The sequence below is a fragment of the Haliotis rufescens genome, unplaced genomic scaffold (assembly GCF_023055435.1).
Source record: "Haliotis rufescens isolate VD_foot unplaced genomic scaffold, xgHalRufe1.0.p SCAF_3, whole genome shotgun sequence".
In the NCBI taxonomy this organism is placed as follows: Eukaryota; Metazoa; Mollusca; class Gastropoda; order Lepetellida; family Haliotidae; genus Haliotis; species Haliotis rufescens.
Window position 1 is genome coordinate 54,914,228 of NW_025964001.1, and position 21,149 is coordinate 54,935,376.

Sequence of the window (21,149 nt, forward strand, 5' to 3'; positions counted from 1 at the left end):
CTGTATTACATCTCCATTCTATTATGATGAATACTGCTAATATTTACCATTTATTATTACAAAATCATTTGAGAAATTTAGAACAAAATCCAAGCCATATTATGGAAAGGGGCGTCAAAATCGGCTCTACATGGTGTACCCATGTGGTGAATTAGTGTGACGAATCAACGCTTCAACCTCGCCAAACAAACCCCACCGCCAATGACTTTGTCGGTTAAGATTATTTATATAAACAAATGCCAAACCAGGTTAGAAGTGTTGTATATTTCATGCAGGTGTTTACCAGAATAGTCACGTGGTGTCATGGTTACGAGTTTAGCCAATCGGGAAACACTTCCGTTGCACGAGTTTTTCCTGCGCGTAATTCAGACGCTGTGGATCGAAGCAGACGACGCTTACTTAATCAAATGCACCGGTGTATGTTAAATTAATTTCAACAATTCACTTAAAATCGAGATAACAATGGGCTTAGACCCCTATTTCTCATGTTTATATTATTCACGCGCTTCTTTGAACGCTGCGTCCAAAACTTTGGTATGTCATGTGCATTATGAAGACTTTTCACGACGAAACATTTTCAGCTTGATTTCCTGCCCTGCCGTATGTTTTCACTCTGGAGAGGACGTTGAACAAAACGACATGGTAAGTGCAGCAATATGTAATTAAACAATCTGTTGGTGAACATATAATTATATAAACCACTAATCGCTGTGGCTGTAACGATTCGCAGATGATGTGATGTTATATTCGATACAAAACAGCACCAGGACGGTAAGAGCGTTTCTCTGTCACTGTGTGTGTGTGCACGCGCGCGTGTGCGTGTGTGTGTGTGTGTGGAGGGGGCTGGGGAAGATTGTCCCATGTCGTCAGTAAATGAAGCATATTATTTAATGTAAGAATACAGCATGTACATAAAACATATTGATTCTAAATTCTGTTTATGTTCATACACCTATGTTGTTGGTGTTTTCAACTTAACCAATTACACAATTATAATTATATTTCAACCGCATTACGACGGGAAGACCAAGGATGGGTTTTACACATTTGACCCAATTTGGGTACAAGACCCGCATTTTCGTCACAGGATCGAACGTTTTAACATGGTCTCTCCATACAACAAGAGAAAACAGTTTCGTTGCCGTCATAACGGCTTCCTCAACACAATTATGCAGTGTTAATGTACCATTTCCAAACTCCACCCGTACGAACAAGTAGTATATCATTTATCAGTATTTTTTAGATAATGAATGAATGAATGAATGAATGTGTATGGTTTTATGCCGCTTTTAGCAATATTCCAGCAATATCACGGCGGGGGACACCAGAAATGGGCTTCACACATTGTACCTATGTCGGTATTCGAACCCGCGCTTGCACACTACACACACCGAATTATTTTTTTCAATAAATTTTCACAATTTTGTTTTAGCCGTTCATTGCATCTCTATCTTGTCCAGCTCCACTATGAAAGGTGTAGTAACATCAGTACATGCTGTTTTCTTTGTGAAACCTGAAAACTGTTGGTTTTAATATCAATAAAACTTGGTATCAATTGCAATATAAACGAGTTTAGCTCCGTCGATTCAGAAGTCTTACACCGACGAGGGTAGTTGTTTGGTTTGCTGTAAGCAACCGCAAACTTAGTACCAGTGTCTAAATAGGGAGGGGTGAGGTTAGGTGTCATTTTTTCCTTCGGAATGTTTATCAACCCCTGCAGCCATTTACCGACATCTAAATGCATTCACAGATTTAAAAAAAAAACGAATTTAGATTCAGTATATATGGCAATTGGTTTGTTTGGAATTTTGCTTTGTCAAAGATTAATCTAAGATATTTGCTAGATATTATAATGAAATTTGAAATTGCCGAGAATACTGTCCATGCATTAAATGGCCTGAAGAGTAAAGCTAGATAATTTTTATATCTTGAAATATAGAGCTCGAAAAGAAGTTAGTTACTGATCGTTATAAAAATATCAGTTGTCAAGGTCATCGGTTGTTTTGCAGTTAGTACATTGATCACTGTGGTGTTTAGTTGCAGAGATTAGATGTGCAATGTCCCTGCGAATTCATGAACTTATTTTGTCTAAATGGGTCTAGTAAGAAAAAGATGTGCCATCTAGTACTACTTATAGTGTGAAGGGGTTTATGTCCATATAGATTTATAATTTTGAATATGAATTTTTAAATTTTTAAGTTAGATGCTATTTTATATTAATGTTTTGATCCCCTTGCTAAGTTTAAGAGTTTTAGAGTTGGGGACGGGGGTGGGGTGTGTTAGATAATAGGCCAGATAATATAAGTAATGTGTTGAGGAAGGTTCCAGTTCTTTCCTTCAAGGCTACCTTTAAGGATTACTTAAGAATGGACTTTCAATCTGTGTGAGTTCATTGAAGTATGTATCTTCATAGAGTGTGGTCCAAACTGAATGAACGTCAGGGCTCGACTGCATGGCGTCAGCAATGGTGGCTGCATGGGGTATGTTCCCGTGTTGTTTCAGGTGAACAATTAACTTGCCTTTACATGTGTTTGTGACGGGTGCCACCGGTGGTGCAGGATACGCTCACCTTTTAGCGAACACCTGGTCTCATCACTATTCTCGAGTGGTTCATAAACACATGCTCCTGATATAGTCGAAAACGTACAATCGACTCTGCTTTTAGCATAGATTTCTATTGAATGTGGTAAGGGTATTGTTGCTTTTATTTATTTGAAGAATGGGGGCATGACTTTGTTGGATTTTGGTAGGGTCGGAGGTTTTAAATGGAGACTTAAGTGGTGAAGGTTGAACGCTGTTGGCGAGTCGGGCGTTGTGCTGATGTTGATGCCGGGATGCTGCTGTAGCTGTCGCTGAAAGTATACTTGCTACGGCCGATTATACCATGAAATAATGTGAATGAATCGTAATGAGTGCGTCTTTTAATGTTTTGGCTCCAGCTCAGATGCGTGAAACCCTGCCATGATCAGTTCGTCTCGTATGTTTAGCTTCAGTTGTGACGTCCCACTTCCTACAATAACGAGTTAGTCTTTTAATGTATTAGTTCCATTTCAGACGTGCTACTTCCTACTAAAACGAGTTGTACTTCAAGTGTTTTAGCTCAAGTTGAGATCCATCTAGATCTCTTAGACGGTGCAGATGCAGACATTATCGTTTTTAATTTTAGGGTTATTGAATTGAATTGGCCTTTTAATGTGTCAGTATCAGTTGAGGCGCCCCATTTTTTTAATTAAGGTGAGTGTATCTTTTTTAAGCTCCAGCTAAGACGTTTACATCTATAATAATGACCTAGATCTGTTGCGAATGTTCTTAATCGCGACAGCCATCCACATAACTATATATGGAGTCGATGGCTTACAATATATTTCTTCATGCTGAAGAAGTGTGAAACAACATAACTTTTCGATAATTTGGGAAGGATTAAAACGGAAGGTGTCGGCAGGCTCTATAGTAATGACCGTGACATTACTGATAACTTATTGATTGAATAAGGAAATACATCTGATCAAATATGCGTATAGTATATTTGTATGAAGAGTATATCTAATGTTTTTCTAGCAAAAATAATTGTGTTTGGTTTCGTTTTCAAAACAACACCTAGGTTCTCTATATTACTGAAAGACAAATATTTGACAAGTGATTAAATATTGTCTATTGAATAATTGCATTCTTTAAAAGCAGGTGATTAACGACATAAATGTATTCCATTAAATATAGCAATATATTGATATTTTGAGAGCAAATGTTATGCACATATTTTCGTATCGTATTTTCGAGAATGGCGATTTGAAATACAAAGTAAAAAGTGGGTCCCCATGCTCATTTGGGTTTAAAATGTCGTAAAGAAGTAACATATTTTGAACATTGTCCAAAATTCCCCTTCCAATACATTTTCGCAGAAAATGTTTATTGAATGAAATTTACTGATCAATATAAAATACACTATAAACTTTGCATTCAATGGACCGATTTTAAAATAATAATTGATGTTGGTCTTTTTAAAATTTAAATGTACATTTACCCGTTTTATATTCACAAAATATAGATACTTGGGACCATTCAAACAACAATATCATTGTAAAGGATAGGGTCACCATTTCGCTCCTCAGCCAGATTTAAATCAAATCAGACAAATCAGTTTATTAGCTCTACTGAATTTAAAAGGATAGAAAAGGACTACATTATATGTATGTCTACGTTAACTTGTGGTGTGTTCAATGAGACAACATAACTTGACAATTCCTAAATTATCTCCCTTTGTGAACGAAAGTGTCACTTTCAAATTTTGATAAGAATTATGGATCTAGATACTAGCAGATAGGTTGTTTTTTTTTAAAATACATGATCTAAATACAAATAGCTTGATACTGTATTTGAGTCCTTTGTTTATTCGTGAAATATATTGAATATGTAAATAACAAAAGAAACTTACATTGTCATTGTAACTCGCTCGTGGATGCGCTGCTTCCTGAACAGTTTTTGTTTTGAGTGGTTCCAGGTATAATGTTAGTGATTTCTCTATAAACTTGACTTTTTACATAAACACAAAAACAAGCAGTATTGTGAAACAGACCCAGCATACATCACGTAACATCAGACCTGAACACGCATCTTAAATGCTGAACGCCTACTATTCGATCATAGGTCTCGTCATTGTCATTTAGAATAAGGTCCCTTAATTACTTTCGTCCTTGACTTTGTACGGGACGTGTTTACATAAAGCTCTGCTCTCTCGCGAGAGGGTCATTAGAAGGGAAAATAGGGAAGTATCTTTTTTGCACATTATTTCATTCCTAATAACTAATAGCGGCGTATAACCATACTCACTCACTTTGCATGGCACACAAATGCTATTTGTGTTCGGGTAGTCATGGTGTCATTTATCATAAGAACAAAACGTCTACATATTGGACATATGTAGCATTGAACTGACTGTCACTCAAAAAGAGTTAAACAATGTGAATGTGATCATGAATCCCGTGTCACTTCTCCATGTTGGTATTGTCAGCAGCTAGGACATACCTGTGACATCACTGGAAAACGCCCCGCTTTGTCAATCTCTAACACAAATGAGTTCTCTGATAGGGATCGTAACTTTATACGATCTGCGACATATTTAAGATAGTTTCGATAATGTATCTGATCTTAAAGATAAATCGTATCTAAGATCGCTTTGGTCTCTCATGTTTCAGCCCCAATTGTGACGCGCCGATTCATATAATGAGTTCATCTCTAACGTTTCAGCTACAGGTGTGACGCGCCATGTCCTATAATGAATTGCTCTCTAATGTTTCAGCTCTAGTTGAGACATCTCCTGTCATAATGCGCTGGTCTCTAATACTTTAGCTCCAGGTATGTGGCACTAGTTCATATAATGGGCTGGTCTCTACTACTTTAGTTCAAGGTGTGTGGCACTAGTTCAAATAATGGGCTGGTCTCTAACACTTTAGCTCCAGGTATGTGGCACTAGTTCATATAATGGGCTGGTCTCTAATACTTTAGCTCCAGGTGTGTGGCACTAGTTCATATAATGGGCTGGTCTCTAATACTTTAGCTCCAGGTGTGTGGCACTAGTTCATATAATGGGCTAGTCTCTAATACTTTAGCTCCAGGTGGGTGGCACTAGTTCATATAATGGTCTGGTCTCTAATACTTTAGCTCCAGGTGTGTGGCACTAGTTCATATAATGGGCTGGTCTCTAATACTTTAGCTCCAGGTGGGTGGCACTAGTTCATATAATGGTCTGGTCTCTAATACTTTAGCTCCAGGTGTGTGGCACTAGTTCATATAATGGGCTGGTCTCTAATACTTTAGTTCAAGGTGTGTGGCACTAGTTCATATAATGGGCTGGTCTCTAATACTTTAGCTCCAGGTGTGTGGCACTAGTTCATATAATGGGCTGGTCTCTAATACTTTAGTTCAAGGTGTGTGGCACTAGTTCATATAATGGGCTGGTCTCTAATAGTTTTAGCTTCATATAATGTAATTCAGCAATATTTAGCTAAATGGTGTTATTGGCCCGCCTGATAAATCTACCTTAACTTATAATCTTAATTTTAATTCCAAGCATATCAAAGTATCCTATGTACATCATGTGTTCACTTTCATCCATTCATACACACACCCGCATTCAAGTTTACATGGTCACACTAAGTTACAATCATAATATAATTATACACTCTGTGACTCTGTAATAATTTAACACCCTTCACTTTATGATACGCAGCAACCACACCGATAACACGTGGCCTTGTCAAACAAATTTTCCGCCTGTTATCTTCTTTGTTTAGTTTCTCAAGTGACGTCATATGTACTACGTCATTTCAAAAACACTCACTTCGCTATCTTGTAACTGCTACGGTACGCGATTATACTTTGATAACAATTAGGCCATAATATTTAGTAGTAGCTCAGTACTAGATCTAGCAATGCCACTAAAATGGAAAGCATCGTTAGCTCACAAGTTAGTTAGACAGCAGCCTGCAGCCAAGAAAACCACAACGGCAACGGCAACGGCAGCGACAACGACATCCATCGGGGGAAAATGCAACAACTCGGATCTACTCAGTACGGGTATGTTGTCGCTAGGAGCAGGTGTAGATGCAACAGTAAATATTAACCCAGACTTACTTGTATCAAGCTTCCCACTGGTTCATTCAACCAGTACGCACCCTACTTCAAATAATGAGGTATATTACAGATATTTTACAGGTATCAACAATTGATATAAAGATATCTTCAAAATTATTATTGATATCTTGAATTGAATTTAAGATATCTCAAATTGAATTAAAGATATCTAAAAAGAATTAATGATATAGGTAATGCATTTGTGGATATGTATAAATTATCTTGAATTTATTTCTAATATGATTATGTACAGTAGGATGGTAATTGTTTAATGATATCTTAAATACATTTAGAGATATCACGAAATATTTTGTTGATATCACAGTAACATTTTAAGATATCAGTAATTGTATTTTGGATATCAGAATTGAATTCAAGATATCTTTAATTATTTTTTGATATCTTAAAAACATTATTGACATCTTGAAATAAATTACCGATATCTTTTATAAAATTGAAGATATCAGTAATTCCGTAATAAATGTGAAAACGGCTTGCGATATCGTCCCAATTCCATTTTCTATCATCATAATCTGTATTTGTTTACGAAATATGGCAAATTATCACCATTACGTATTTAAAGACATCCTGAATAAAGCCTCCATGCAGAAATCATTTTTCCCTTTTTCTACCATATTTGTCCCGATAATTAAAATGGTTAAAAATATATTTGCAAAGGTTGATTTTGGTTGGGTTTGGTATGGTGTGACAGAATATGTATATGCTTCATTTTAACATAAAGTTTGTCTGTTATCAAAAATGTCTAGGTGTATAAATATTTCTGCCTATATGCACTGCCTAGTCATCGATAAAAGTGCCGGTATTGTATGGTTCCTACTTTCTACATTAATCGTAATATGGAAGCACCCGAATGTGGCAAGTAAAGTCAAGTAAGCGCTCTTTGTTTGAAATCTAATTGTCCAATAATTCATACCATTGGAAAGTACATATCCTGACGGTGATAGACATATGACATCTATGTGTCAGTACACATTCATTGAGAATTTTCAGTGGTTAATGTTTACAGGATCTCCGACCAGTTATTTTCTTTTCATGTTGTTTCTGACATATTCCGTGTACAAAGTTGACTGTACCAATTACTTTTATCTTTGTGAAACTATGAGCAAATGCGCCCATTTCTCTCCGTGGAATAAGATTCAGTTGATTTCTGTTATAACCTAGGATAGGGAATCAAAACAGTGGAAATGGAACTTTCCCGTGGACTTACTGTACTAGTTATTGCCATCGTCTTAACAGCACGTGATCACGCGCACAGTTATACAAATTGCATTTTTAGGATCTCGGGTATCGCACTCAATAGTTTTTCCATCAAAATGAATAAGGAATGTTATTATCAATTTGTCGTCTGCAAGCTGACAACAACCAATATTCCCCAAATCCGATCTACTTTAAAAGCAGCACCAAACAAACATGGCGGATTGGTGTCCCGTATAATGTGTGCCCACATAGGTTTCAGTATTGTATTTTGGGGAAGAAAAGACAGACAGATAGAAAGCAATGACAGAACTGAAAATGCATTATCGTGTTGTTTGATTTATATTTTTGCATGAAATACTCACGTGACACAGCCCAAGCGTCTTTTCTTATGTTGTATTTCAGCAAGGTGATTATGGTGGGTTTTTTCTAATTATATCCTCACAAAAGTCCATTTTGTTCATCATTTTCGGGTAAATATTTCTCTCTTATGAAAACGAGCAAAAGTAAAATGAGACGAGATCACGTGCGCGCTATAACAGGGAGCTGGCGATAATTGGTCCTCAGCGATAACTGGTCAGTACCCATATAAAATCCCGATAAGATTTGATGTGTTTTTGGTCTTTTTTACATCTAAACAAAATCGACAGAAGTGGTCGTGTTAAGTTCGTACGCAGACTGTCAAAGAGAATGTTGCAATACGAGTAAAAGTTTGGAATGTATATCTTGAAGAAATCCGATTACGTCCATGAAGGTTTCCGTGTCCCCTTGCTTCGTTGTGCAATCACACAGACCGCTTTATTATACTTCGGGTGTTATGATGTGTTGTTAATGTTTTAAATCTACCTTACAAAAAGCTTGAAACGAGATGTAATTGGACAATTTAAATACTTGAATTTGAACAAATTTGTTTCACAATGACCGCTAGAAAACACACCCTCGTCTCAGCATGAATTTCGAACATGCCATGGCTGCCTCACTTAGGCCTTTGCTCAAAATATACTTGTATGGTCCGTCCTTTTTCATTCATATTGTTTTAATAAACGACTTAAGAAGTGTAGTTTACACCTAGGTATGTACATGCACTGAATTATTTCTGCATATACATTGAACACTACTTCAATCGAAGTAATTCATATTTACGTAATTTTCTCTTTCACTTGATCTAGATATTACTTATTATTGTGCCGCAAAAACAATAATGTTGCATTCTTTCACCTGTGCAAGTTATCGTTTCCTTGTATTAAATATAGTCTACTCAAAGCTTCTTGAGCTTTCAAAGTCCAGTATTATTTTCTTGGAATATTAAAACAGGTATGAAAAGCACATTCGTCAACATACCAAAATTAGAAAACGGCCCCACCGTCAGTGTTGGTTCAGTGATAAAGGGTCTTATTCACTCGTTGGTAGCCGAGGTAATCTTCCCATGCGTGATATCCTAGTCTACTTTCTAGTTCTGTCAAAGAGAATATATAATTATTTGGAAAGTGAAACCACGTGTATCCATTATACGACCACAACATTAGATCAGCTGTTTGACGTGACGTCATCCACGTCACAACACGCGAGGTCAAATCATGCGCACCTGTCAAGACGACAAAATCACAGCGGCGGGAAATCACCGACCGTCTATTTACAAATTGAAGATTGTAACGTCATTGAACGGAAAATAATTAAAGCGTTTACTCACTGCTGACTTTTCAGATAACATATCAAATAAGAGTTGAAGACTTGCAACAGATTATCATACGTTAATCGAGAGTAACGTCTACATCAATAATTTGTAAATATAATATTAATTCGATCTAATATCCATGGTAGAATGTTGGAGATACGAACAGTCGTCCCATGATAATATATTCCATTTTCTGAGTAGATTTATAATGTGTATTAGATGACGTATTTACATCCATAATTGATTGTCAATTATCTTGTACAATATCAGCATGTACCATGACTCACGGAAAATATTATTTCAGCAAACCAATCATAGCGCTATTATCACAATTTAAATGAAAGGAAAAACAAATCCAAATCGAACTTTATAGCACATCGTATCCATAAGCGGTTAACCCAAATGCAAAATAGGTATTGCTGTCATTATTTTAGAACCCGTGAAGATTCCGGGTGTAATGAGTCTTCAGCAACCCATGCATGCTTGTCGTAAAAGGTGACTGCAAGTGGCGACTAACAGAGTGGCGACTAACAGAATCGGGTGGTCAGGCTCGCTGACTTGGTTGATGCATGTCATCGTATCACAATTGTGTGGATCGATGCTCATGATGTCAATCATTTGATTGTCTGGTCCAGGCTCGGTTATTTACAGACCACCATCATATAGCTGCAATATTGCTGAGTGCGGCGTTAAACAACAAACAAACAAACAATTCGTATAATGAGTTGTTCTTATATGTTTCAGCACCAGTTCTGACGCACCCTTTCATGTAATGAGTTGATCCCTAATGTTTCAGCTCCGATTGTCACGCACCACTTCATACACTCAGTTGATCTCTAATGTTTCAGCTCCAGTTGTGACGCGCAACTTCATATTAGTTGGTCTCTAATGTTTCAGCTCCAGTAGGATGCGCCACTTCACATAATGAGTTGATCTCTAATGTTTCAGCTCCAGTTGTGACGCGCAACTTCATATTAGTTGGTCTCTAATGTTTCAGCTCCAGATGTGATGCGCCACTTCACATAATGAGTTGATCTCTAATGTTTCAGCTCCAGTTGTGACGCGCAACTTCATATTAGTTGGTCTCTAATGTTTCAGCTCCAGTAGGATGCGCCACTTCACATAATGAGTTGATCTCTAATGTTTCAGCTCCAGTTGTGACGCGCAACTTCATATTAGTTGGTCTCTAATGTTTCAGCTCCAGATGTGATGCGCCACTTCACATAATGAGTTGATCTCTAATGTTTCAGCTCCAGTTGTGACGCGCAACTTCATATTAGTTGGTCTCTAATGTTTCAGCTCCAGATGTGATGCGCCACTTCACATAATGAGTTGGTCTCTAATGTTTCAGCTCCAGTTGTGACGCAGCACTTCATATTAGTTGGTCTCTTTTGTTTCAGCTGCAGTTGTGATGCACCACTTCATATTAGTTGGTCTCATATGTTTCAGGTGCAGTTGTGACGCACCACTTCATATTAGTTGGTCTCTTTTGTTTCAGGTGCAGTTGTGATGCACCACTTCATATTAGTTGGTCTCTTTTGTTTCAGGTGCAGTTGTGATGCACCACTTCATATTAGTTGGTCTCATATGTTTCAGGTGCAGTTGTGACGCACCACTTCATATAAGTTGGTCTCATATGTTTCAGGTGCAGTTGTGATGCACCACTTCATATTAGTTGGTCTCATGTGTTTCAGGTGCAGTTGTGATGCACCACTTCATATTAGTTGGTCTCATATGTTTTAGCTCCAGTTGTGACCGCCACTTGGTCTCTAATGTTTCAGACCCGTGAAGATTCCGGGGTAAAATAGGTCTTCAGCAACCCAAGCTTGCCGTAAAAGGTGACTATGCTTGTCGTAAAAGGCGACTAACGGGATCGGGTGGTCAGGCTCGCTGACTTGGTTGATGCATGTCATCGATCCCAATTGCGTGGATCGATGCTCATGATATTAATCACTGGATTGTCTGGTCCAGACTCGATTATTTACAGACCGCCGTCATATAGCTGGAATATTGCTGAGTGTGGCGTTAAACAACAAACCCACCCACCCACCCACCTCTAATGTTTCAGCTCCAGTTGTGATGCAGTACTTCATATAATGAGTTGGTCTCTAATGTTTCAGGTCCAGATGTGATGCACCACTTCACATAATGAGTTGGTATCTAATGTTTCAGGTCCAGTTGTGACGCAGCACTTCATATTAGTTGGTCTCTTTTGTTTCAGCTGCAGTTGAGATGCACCACTTCATATTAGTTGGTCTCATATGTTTCAGGTGCAGTTGTGACGCACCACTTCATATTAGTTGGTCTCATATGTTTCAGCTCCAGTTGTGAGCACCATTTCATTTTATGGGTTGGTCTCATGTGTTTCAGCTCCAGTTGTGACGCGCCACTACTAATATGAACTGTTTTCCTTATAATTTATGTCCAGTTGAGACTCATCACTTAGACGAAGCAGATTATTTTTCCAGACAGAATAATATTTTCAATATTATGGTTTCAACTCGCCGCTACTTTAACTCCAAATAGTTTCTATAGTCACGGTGACTTTGACTGAATGTAAGCCTGTCCTTCTACAAATTGTACGTTATACCTAGACGACCAAGGTGCCTGGACATGGGTTACACATTGCAACTGTCCGTGGTCATGTGGGCTCCATTCTGAGAAAGCCATGCTATGCTGGACTTTCCCTGTGAAGAATTTGGTCAGTAGATATAGGGGTGTATTTTGCCTGTCCGAATGTTCCGAGTAGTAGGGAAAGTATAACCTTCCGCATTCATGGTGAAGTGTAAGAATGAGTTGCGGGTGCTGTCCACACCCAATGATACCCCAGTTACCGTAGAAAGGCAGTTGCAGTGTCAGCTGAGGTCGTCTGGAAGTCTGATCTCTAGAGCACATAAACTGATAGATATTAAAAAGCTCTAAGCTTCAGGTTAAAATGAAGACCAACCGTTCGACCATTAAGTTAGCACAATAGTCAGTGCAAAGATTTGGAGTTATGGACCCCTGTGGTGCATACCTGTTCCGGCAAGTAAGGTTTGTAGAGTTTTATAATGATTTGTGTATCACTACGAAAGGATCATTTCGAAAACAAAATCAAGACTATGGTCCTATACTGAAATGTACCACCTCCAGTAACGATGATTTAGTCTTTTAATGTTTGAGATCCAGTTCAGACGGTCAAAATCCTTTTTTTAATGAGTTGGTCTTTCAATGTTTCAGAACTATTTGAGAAGCGCCACTTCCTGGTGTAATGAGTTGGTCTGTGATGTTTCAGGTCCAGTTGGGAAGACCACTTCATATTAGTTTGTCTCATATGTTTCAGCTACAGTTGTGACCACCACTTCATATAATGGGTTGGTCTCTAATATTTCAGCTCCAGTCTGTTTCAGAACTATTTGGGAAGCGCCACTTCCTGGTGTAATGAGTTGGTCTCTGAAGTTTCAGGTCCAGTTGGGACGCAGCACTTCATATTCGTTAGTCTCATATGTATCAGCTCCAGTTGTGATGCACTACTTCATATAATGAGTTGGTCTCTAATGTTTCAGGTCCAGTTGTGACGCAGCACTTCATATTAGTTGGTCTCTTTTGTTTCAGCTGCAGTTGTGATGCACCACTTCATATTAGTTGGTCTCACACGTTTCAGCTCCAGTTGTGAGCACCACTTCATTTTATGGGTTGGTCTCATGTGTTTCAGCTCCAGTTGTGACGCGCCACTTGCTACTAATATGAACTGTTTTCTTTATAATTTATGTCCAGTTGAGACTCATCACTTAGACGAAGCAGATTATTTTTCCAGACAGAATACTTTTTTTCAATATTATGGTTTAAACTCGGCGCTACATTAACTCCAAATAGTTTCTATAGTCACGGTGACTTTGACTGAATGTAAGCATGTCCTTCTACAAATTGTACGTTATACCTAGACGACCAAGTTGCCTGGACATGGGTTACACATTGCAACTGTCCGTGGTCATGTGGGCTCCGTTCTGAGAAAGCCATGCTATGCTGGACTTTCTCTGTGAAAAATGTGGTCAGTAGATATAGGGGTGTATTTTGCTGGTCCGAATGTTCCGAGTAGTGGAGTAAGGCAGTTGTGGTGTCAGCTGAGGGCGTCTGGAAGTCTGATCTCTATAACACATATAGCATATGTCTCCATTTGACCATTAAGTAAGCACAATAGTCAGTGCAAAGATGTTGTGTTATGGACCTCTGTTGTACATACACATTCCGGTAATTACATTTTGTAGAGGCTTATAACGATCTGCATATCACTTCCAAAGGATCATTGAGAAAACAAAATCAAGACTATTTTGAAATGTGCCATCACCTATAACGATGATTTAGTCTTTTAATGCTTCAGCTCCAGTTGTGACGCATCACTTCATATTATGAGTTGGTCACCAGTGTTTCTGCTCCGATTGTGATGCGCCACTTCAGGAGTTAGTCTCGAATGTTTCAGCTCCAGTTGGGATACGCCACTTTATCAAGACAGAATCATTTTCTTTATTATGGTTAAACCTGGGGCATCTTTAACTCGCCATTCACATGGGTCTGTAATGTTTCCGCTCCAATTGTGACGAGCCGCTTCATATGATGAGTTGCTCTCTAATAAGGATAGAATTGTTATACATCCATGGGCTTATCATTCGGTACAGCCTTTATATTTTAGGGGGATATTCTCTACAACTTGGTACACTCAAGAAGTCCTAGTCAAAAGGGGCTGTTGGAGAGGGGTAGGGGAAGGCTCCTATCTGCCGTGTGCCGGGAGCCACAAGAAAGTGCCAGTCAGCGTGACCCCAAGGGACAGTTGGGTTACATAGACTGGCGGCAAGTCTCCTATAGCTAGAATACTGCTGAGTGCGGCGTTAAACAACAAACAAACAAATATTGATCATTAATCATCATTTGTCACCATGCATTTGGTGTCGTCGCTAGCCCGTCTAGGGTAAAGGCCAGCGCCGAACCATTAACTGGGATGCTGCGAACACCACAACCCATGTGTACAAAGCTTTGAAATTCCTCCAACATTTGAGAGAATTACCCCGTCGCATCCGCATCACGCATTCATGCAAGGGGCTTTTGACATTCAATGTGTACAGTGTAGTACAGTGGAATATCTGCTTTGGACTTCATTGCGTCATTGTTTTGACATCCAGGCGAAATGAACGTTTTACTTGTTGTGGGACCGAAAGTGAGTCTGATTTTTAAAGAGGCCTGCATTAGGAATATTATAACAGAGATCAGTCAAGAGTCAATATGCGCGACAAAAATGAAGGAATAAGCGCAATTCAGACAACAGACGCTTCCAACCATCATCGCGAATCTTACAGTTCGTTATCCGTGCATTGTTGTCTTCTCAGTCACGATTTTGGAAAACGAATTTATTTTAGAGTAATTGTGCTTAGCGTTGTATTTTGAACAACACGGCACCGAACAAAACAATAGGCTGCGTATCTGAGAAGATAGAATCACAAACCATGTGAAACGGGGCTAATAAAGTTTTATGACGTCACTCCTTTATCAATTGGCACAATGACGTCATATTGCAAGGGGCATAAGCCATGGCGTGATTATTGTGGAAATATGAACCGATTTAATGAATAAAATATATTAGATATTTGTGATATTTTTATTGTTTTGCCTCTAAAACCACTAAGTAATTATAATACTTTTCCTGATGAAAAAGTACAAGAAAAATAGGTTTATTTTCGTGTGAACTTGCCTTTCAGTTACTTTAACCTTCAATAATGTCCGTTAATAAAAGCATCACACCAAATTTAAAAACAAGCAGAACAATTTCTTTAAAGTAGCTGAGAAAGAGATGAGCGCTCACACGGGAACACATATTCAGATTTACTGATGTAACACTACTAATGTAATTCGAGAATTTGAAGAAAAATGTACAACTACCAGTGGGTTTGTTTGTTATACGCGATCTGTAATTAATGTACAATGGACCAGATAATCCAGTGATTGACATCATGAGCATCGATTTGCGGAAATGGGATACGATAACATGCATCAACCATGTTAACGAGCCTGACCACCCAAGTCCTCTTTCGACAAGCGTGGGTTGCTGAAGACCCATTTTCTACCCGGATCTTCACGTGTCACCAGTCGGTAAAATATATAACTATGCTATGGGTCATCATCGTTATCCATCACTGAATTATATTCAGGCGGCGCTAACAGAATGAAATAAGGTACGTTTACCTTAGAATGGAATTGCCTCAAACTTGAGATATTATCAATCTTAACATTTGTATTGTCTTCAATGGATATAAAATTATGAGTCAAAATTCACTTGGTGCTCTTCATTGAGGAATAATATAACTATTGAAACATTCGTAAACGTAAAAAGTAAAATTAAATTGCAACATTTGATTAGATCTTAATATATGTGTTTTATAAAATACACTTTGTTTACAACTAAATTACTGAGGTGTACACCATGACTGTAGACGTTTGTCGACAACCCTATCGCAGGTTTGTGTACAGCAATGGACTCTCCCATTCACGAGGATCGACGTGACGTGGGCTAATCCCGTCTATGACGTCATAATGCTTGCGTCGTGAGACCTGTAGCCACGGCGCTTAGAGATAAAGGAAGTCGACACTGACCTTGGGTTCCCGGACGCTCTGAAGTTATGGGGCACGGACACAGCAGTATAAGAAATCGTCCTTATATACCACGTGCGAATGCTGATATGGGAATTGCTGTGGACTTGGAGCTTGGGCAACCAGGCTGGGATGGCAACAACCATGCCACAAGGACAAACGTTATTAGACGTGAGGGTGTATACTTCCATCGACAGTGCAAGAGTCTGCGTGAGCCGAGGATATCTCCATCTACAAAATTCATTCAGCACTGGAAGAGTCCTTGTGAATCATTGCCGTATGTGGAGCCAAAAGTGTACCCGATTATCATGCCACGTGAACTGTGCAAGGAGGGGGATGAATATCATGAAGACTGTCCTCAGAATTTCCCGCGTTTTTTAACACCTATGCTCAACAAGAACTATCGGCTGTTTATGAAGCTACATGGATGCTCGAACAGTGATAGGTCTCTCGAGGGGATTCGAGAAGGGCCATATCTGCTCCGAAATCTACGGTTCCTCAGAATCAAATTCATGCAGCATCCTCTTGGCGAAGGCATCCGAGTAGCTCTGGAGGAGAATCACAGCGTCAAGAGGAACAGAGAGCCGCGCTACCGCCCGATGTACCCCAAGACGATAATCTTGGACCACATCAACCAAAGCGTCTTAATTTGCGGTACGATAAACACACTTTCCATAACCTATATCAGAAGTATTGTATTCGACGTAATAAGCGCCCCGCTCTAATAAGCGCCCACGGCGATATTTGCTAATATATTGGCTCGTGAACAATCCCAATTAGCACCCTTTCCGGTTGATCAATGTACACAATACTTATTTATTCGCGTATAATACGCACTCGTGTGTTATATGCACCCTTAATTATGGGTAATTAACTTCTGGAAAAATATATCTCTCGTATATAAACATTTCAGGTTGTCAGCATAAACCACGAAATTTATCTTTCAACTCTGTTTTTTTTTCGACAAAATAATATTCTAAAAAGAGACCCCTATTTCTAATTTTGAGAGCGCCCAGGGCGCTTATTACGTCGAATACGGTATTCTGAATGTCCTTTTGGCGTTGAAGTTATTCGCTTTGGGTATTCCGGGTTTAGAATTGGTCCCCAGCAACTTATGGTGCTCTCAAAACCCCACTCAATGGATCGGGTGGTCAATCTCTCTGACTTGGTTGATTGCGTTTCATCGTACCCCATCGTCGCTCAAATATCAATCACTGGGTTGTTTGGTCCAGACTTATTTACAGGCATACCTAGAATATTACTGAGTGTGCTGTCATACAACAAATCAAACACACAAATACCTCTTCTTTTGCAAAAGTGAAACTTTAAACTGCAGAAAGGTTTGAGCTTTTACGATTGTGAGTTTTGCGCTGGTCAGGCACCAAATATGAATATTGGTGTTCATTTTTCGTCTTTTTGGTTCTCATGAAATGGGCGCTGCGAAACGAAGAACAATGAAGCTGAAACTTGGATGAAGGAATTATGCTTTCTCACCTATGTTTATATCGTTTTAGTATAAAGTTTAGTTTGGTTTATATGGAAATCAAATTAGAAAACAGGCTAATATGAGTGCGGCCATTGTTCTCTGTTTGTGATCTTGTTGGGATTTCAGCCTCAGGATAGGTCCTCAGTATTATAATCGTGTGGTAGGAGGGGTGGCCTTGGTGGTGTGGATCGTGTGTTCATGCTTTCAGTCGCTGGATTGCCGGAACCAGAGCTGGAATATTGCTGAATACAGGGTGAAGAACATCTCTATTTGTGTACGTGCACGTTCTGTTATTAACAATGCATCTTATTTTACAACATCTTGTCTTGACCATGCCCTCAAATATTCGATTTGCTTTTAACTTCATTTTTGTCGGGGCGGTGGGGTAGCCTAGTGGTTAAAGCGTTCGCTCGTCACGGCGAAGGCCGGTGTTCGATTCCCCATATGGGTACAATGACATTGTGTGAAGCCCATTTTATGGTGTCCTCCGCCGGAATATTGCTAAAAGCGGCGTAAAGCCAAACTAATGCACTCACTCACTCTTCTGAAGAAAGCACAGCTGAACCTGTGCATGGATGACCCAAATGATGCTTCCATGGCAACCATATATAAAAGATATTTTTGAACCTTGGACCTTCATACTAATAAGATCACACTGGTATGTTAGTATATATGCAGTAGGTATGCGAGAGGCTTTTGTTTTGCGCTATCAACCAGCACCTTGGACTTCAAATGTTTGGTTGGTTTGTTGTTTTACGCCGCACTCATCAATATTCCAGCTATATGAATGCAGTCTGTATATAATCGAGTATGGACCAGACAAACCAGTGATTGACATCATGAGCATCGATCCATCCAATTGGGATCGATGATATGCATCAACCAAGTCAGTGAGCCTTGACCACCCGATCCCGTTAGTCGCCTCTTAGGACAAGCATAGTCGCCTGTTACGGTAAGCATCGGTTGCTGAAGACCTATTCTACCCCGGATCTTCACGGGTCGACTTCAAATGGACGGAACACAAGATCTGTAATGGTCTCAAGGAGTCGCCCAGTGTATTTGACACGCACATTTTCTTGATTTTTAGTTTAGATGCCCCGTGGGGATTCCGGGTAAGAATAGGTCTCCAGCACATAATGATATTGCCGGTCGCAAGAGGCGACGTAATCGGATCAGGCGGTCAGGCTCTATGACCTGGCTGATTGCGATTTTATACTGCTCATGGCGGAGAGCGTTGCTCACGTTATGACTCACTGGTGTGTTGGGTCCACTCAATTATTTACGGGCTGAGTGTGGTGACTTCAGGGTTAAACAACATTCACTAACTCTCTCACGAATGCAGTCTGAAATGTATTTGTTGTCGATCGATGACAGTTGTAATAGTTTATGTAGTTAAGGAATTGCCCATTGCACAAAGCCGCCTTAGCTCTAGGACGGACGTAACTCCCATACTGTAATATAAACTGACGAAAACCTTTGTGCTGGGGTCGCCACATTAGCGCTATGATAATCGTAATTACTTCACAAAGACTTGGCTTACTACGTCGGTGCTGATGGTGACGTTTTCAGTCTCTGATTTGCTTGATTCAGACTCAATATTTTACAGGCCGCCGGATTATTGCAGGATGCGACCTAAACTTTTAATCTTTCAGGCGTGGATTTCCAGCTCATGGTTCACCGCCCCCCTGCAGATGCCCAATCTAGTCAGTTCCTCAATGACGAGATCCCCCGGCTGGTCGGCACCTACTGTCGGGAACTGGACACCCAAGCTCAGATGTGTATCGAGTGGAAGGTGGCCCTCTACCGCTGGTACAACCAGGCACAGGGATATGACATGGAGGTCACAGAGCCCTAAGCCAACCCAGGGCTTACCGTTTACTTTGGTTGTTAAAAACAAAATTGTGTTCCTCTTAGTGCTTCAAGACAAACAGTTGTTTTATCTGTACCACTGCACATTCCTTTTTATTGTGTGTTTTTTTGTTTTGGGTGTGTGTGGTTGGGGGAGAGGGATGGGGAAGAAAACTCCTTAGGCCAATTTTATCATTTCCCCCAAGAATACTAGTCTTTTAGTATTTTACCATGTCATCTGTTCATGCTTGTTTTTGACATTTTTCATGGTTAGATAAAACATTTGTTGCATCATGTTTAAATCGTTTATGTGGTATTACTTTAGGTATTGTTTTATACATAAGTGATATTGAAAGATCAAATTAATCTGTACATTTTACCTAATTTGAAAATAATTTTTAGGTTGCCATTTGGAGGAAATAATTTTGTTTTGATATCTTGAATTTGCATTTGTTAAAATTGTTTGTATGTATGATTTGGAACGTGACAATGATTTAATTTTGCTTGTTTTAAGTCATGATATAAAGTGATCTATATTTGAAATGAAGAGATCAATATTTTGTTGTCACAGCACAATTTACCATTTGGTTGTTAGAACAATACAGAATGTTTTATAATTTGGTGTTGTTTCAATCATGATATAAAACAATGTCTATTATAAGTTTTGTCAAGACAAATGTTTTGTCATTTATCATTTGGTTTGAATGTTTGCTGAGCAAGCAGTATATATTTGTCAAGGCAAATGATGATTGGTTGGTTTGAATGGGACTTTACTGCAAGGAAATGTTTTTCTTTTGGAGCTTGTTAGAACAGTGTTACAAAATGATTTAAATATTTCAGAGCTGATGATTGTGTCTTGTGGATCCTGGTATTGTTTTTTTCTGTTTAAATAAATACATGTGATGTCAACACTTTGCGTTTAGTTATTGTAGTGTTTGCATGTACACATCCTTGGTATCACACAGTACTACTGCATACTAAAGGGATCTTACTTCGTAGGGAGGTGGGGCGTATTGGATTAAACTTGTATTGTTTACATGTACACATCCTTGGACCTGTGAAGATCCGGGTTAGAATAGGTCTTCAGCAACCCAAGCTTGCCGTAAAAGGCAACCATGCTTGTCGTAGTAGTCGACTAACGGATCGGGTGGTCAGGCTGGCTGACTTGGCTGATGCATGTCATTGATCCCGGTTGCGTTGATTGATGTTCATGATGTCAATCACTGTCAGTCATATCTTAATATGGTCAGTTCCAAAAAATAGAAAACAAAATACATGCACTGTTTATTACATTGTGGGGATTTCATGCACTGTCATTTATGAGTGCCATGGCATCTATATCAAATTGTGTGTACTATCGAGGATATATTCATGTTGTGTGTGGCTTTTCTTTTGTTAAGATAAAAAATTGAAGACATTTATCATCCAAAAAACTGGCTTCCATTTGAGATATAGCTGAAATTAAATAGCATCACAATGTTCTGGAGACCATTGTGATGTCATACAATGATATCACAATCAAATGACATCACACCACTGAAGTTTGTGAGGTGTATTTTGAATGCTCAATACACTGGTAAACTGGATGATAAATTAAACATCACCTGAGAGTCTTTTGATATTGAATATATCAACTCTCTTCAACAAAAGCTTAAAACTCAGCAAGTCTAAGAGTCT

The 21,149-nt window shown here is 39.0% G+C and overlaps 1 protein-coding gene across 1 annotated transcript; it reads left to right on the plus strand.

The window, feature by feature from the left end:
• Positions 1-16,100: 16,100 nt before the first annotated feature.
• On the plus strand, positions 16,101-20,396 carry LOC124148726. The gene is made up of 2 exons (XM_046519982.2): positions 16,101-16,792; positions 19,277-20,396. The coding sequence occupies exons 1-2, from the start codon at positions 16,168-16,170 to the stop codon at positions 19,477-19,479; spliced, it is 828 nt and encodes a 275-aa protein (XP_046375938.1). The 5' UTR covers positions 16,101-16,167; the 3' UTR covers positions 19,480-20,396.
• The last annotated feature ends 753 nt before the right edge of the window (positions 20,397-21,149 follow it).

What these genes read in the sequence shown, in the direction of transcription:
- LOC124148726 (XM_046519982.2), top strand. Translation starts at nt 16,168, where the DNA reads ATGGGGCACGGACACAGCAGTATAAGAAATCGTCCTTATATACCACGT. An exon ending in CCAAAGCGTCTTAATTTGCG is followed by an intron (nt 16,793 to 19,276) that starts GTACGATAAACA and finishes TTAATCTTTCAG; the next exon opens with GCGTGGATTTCCAGCTCATG.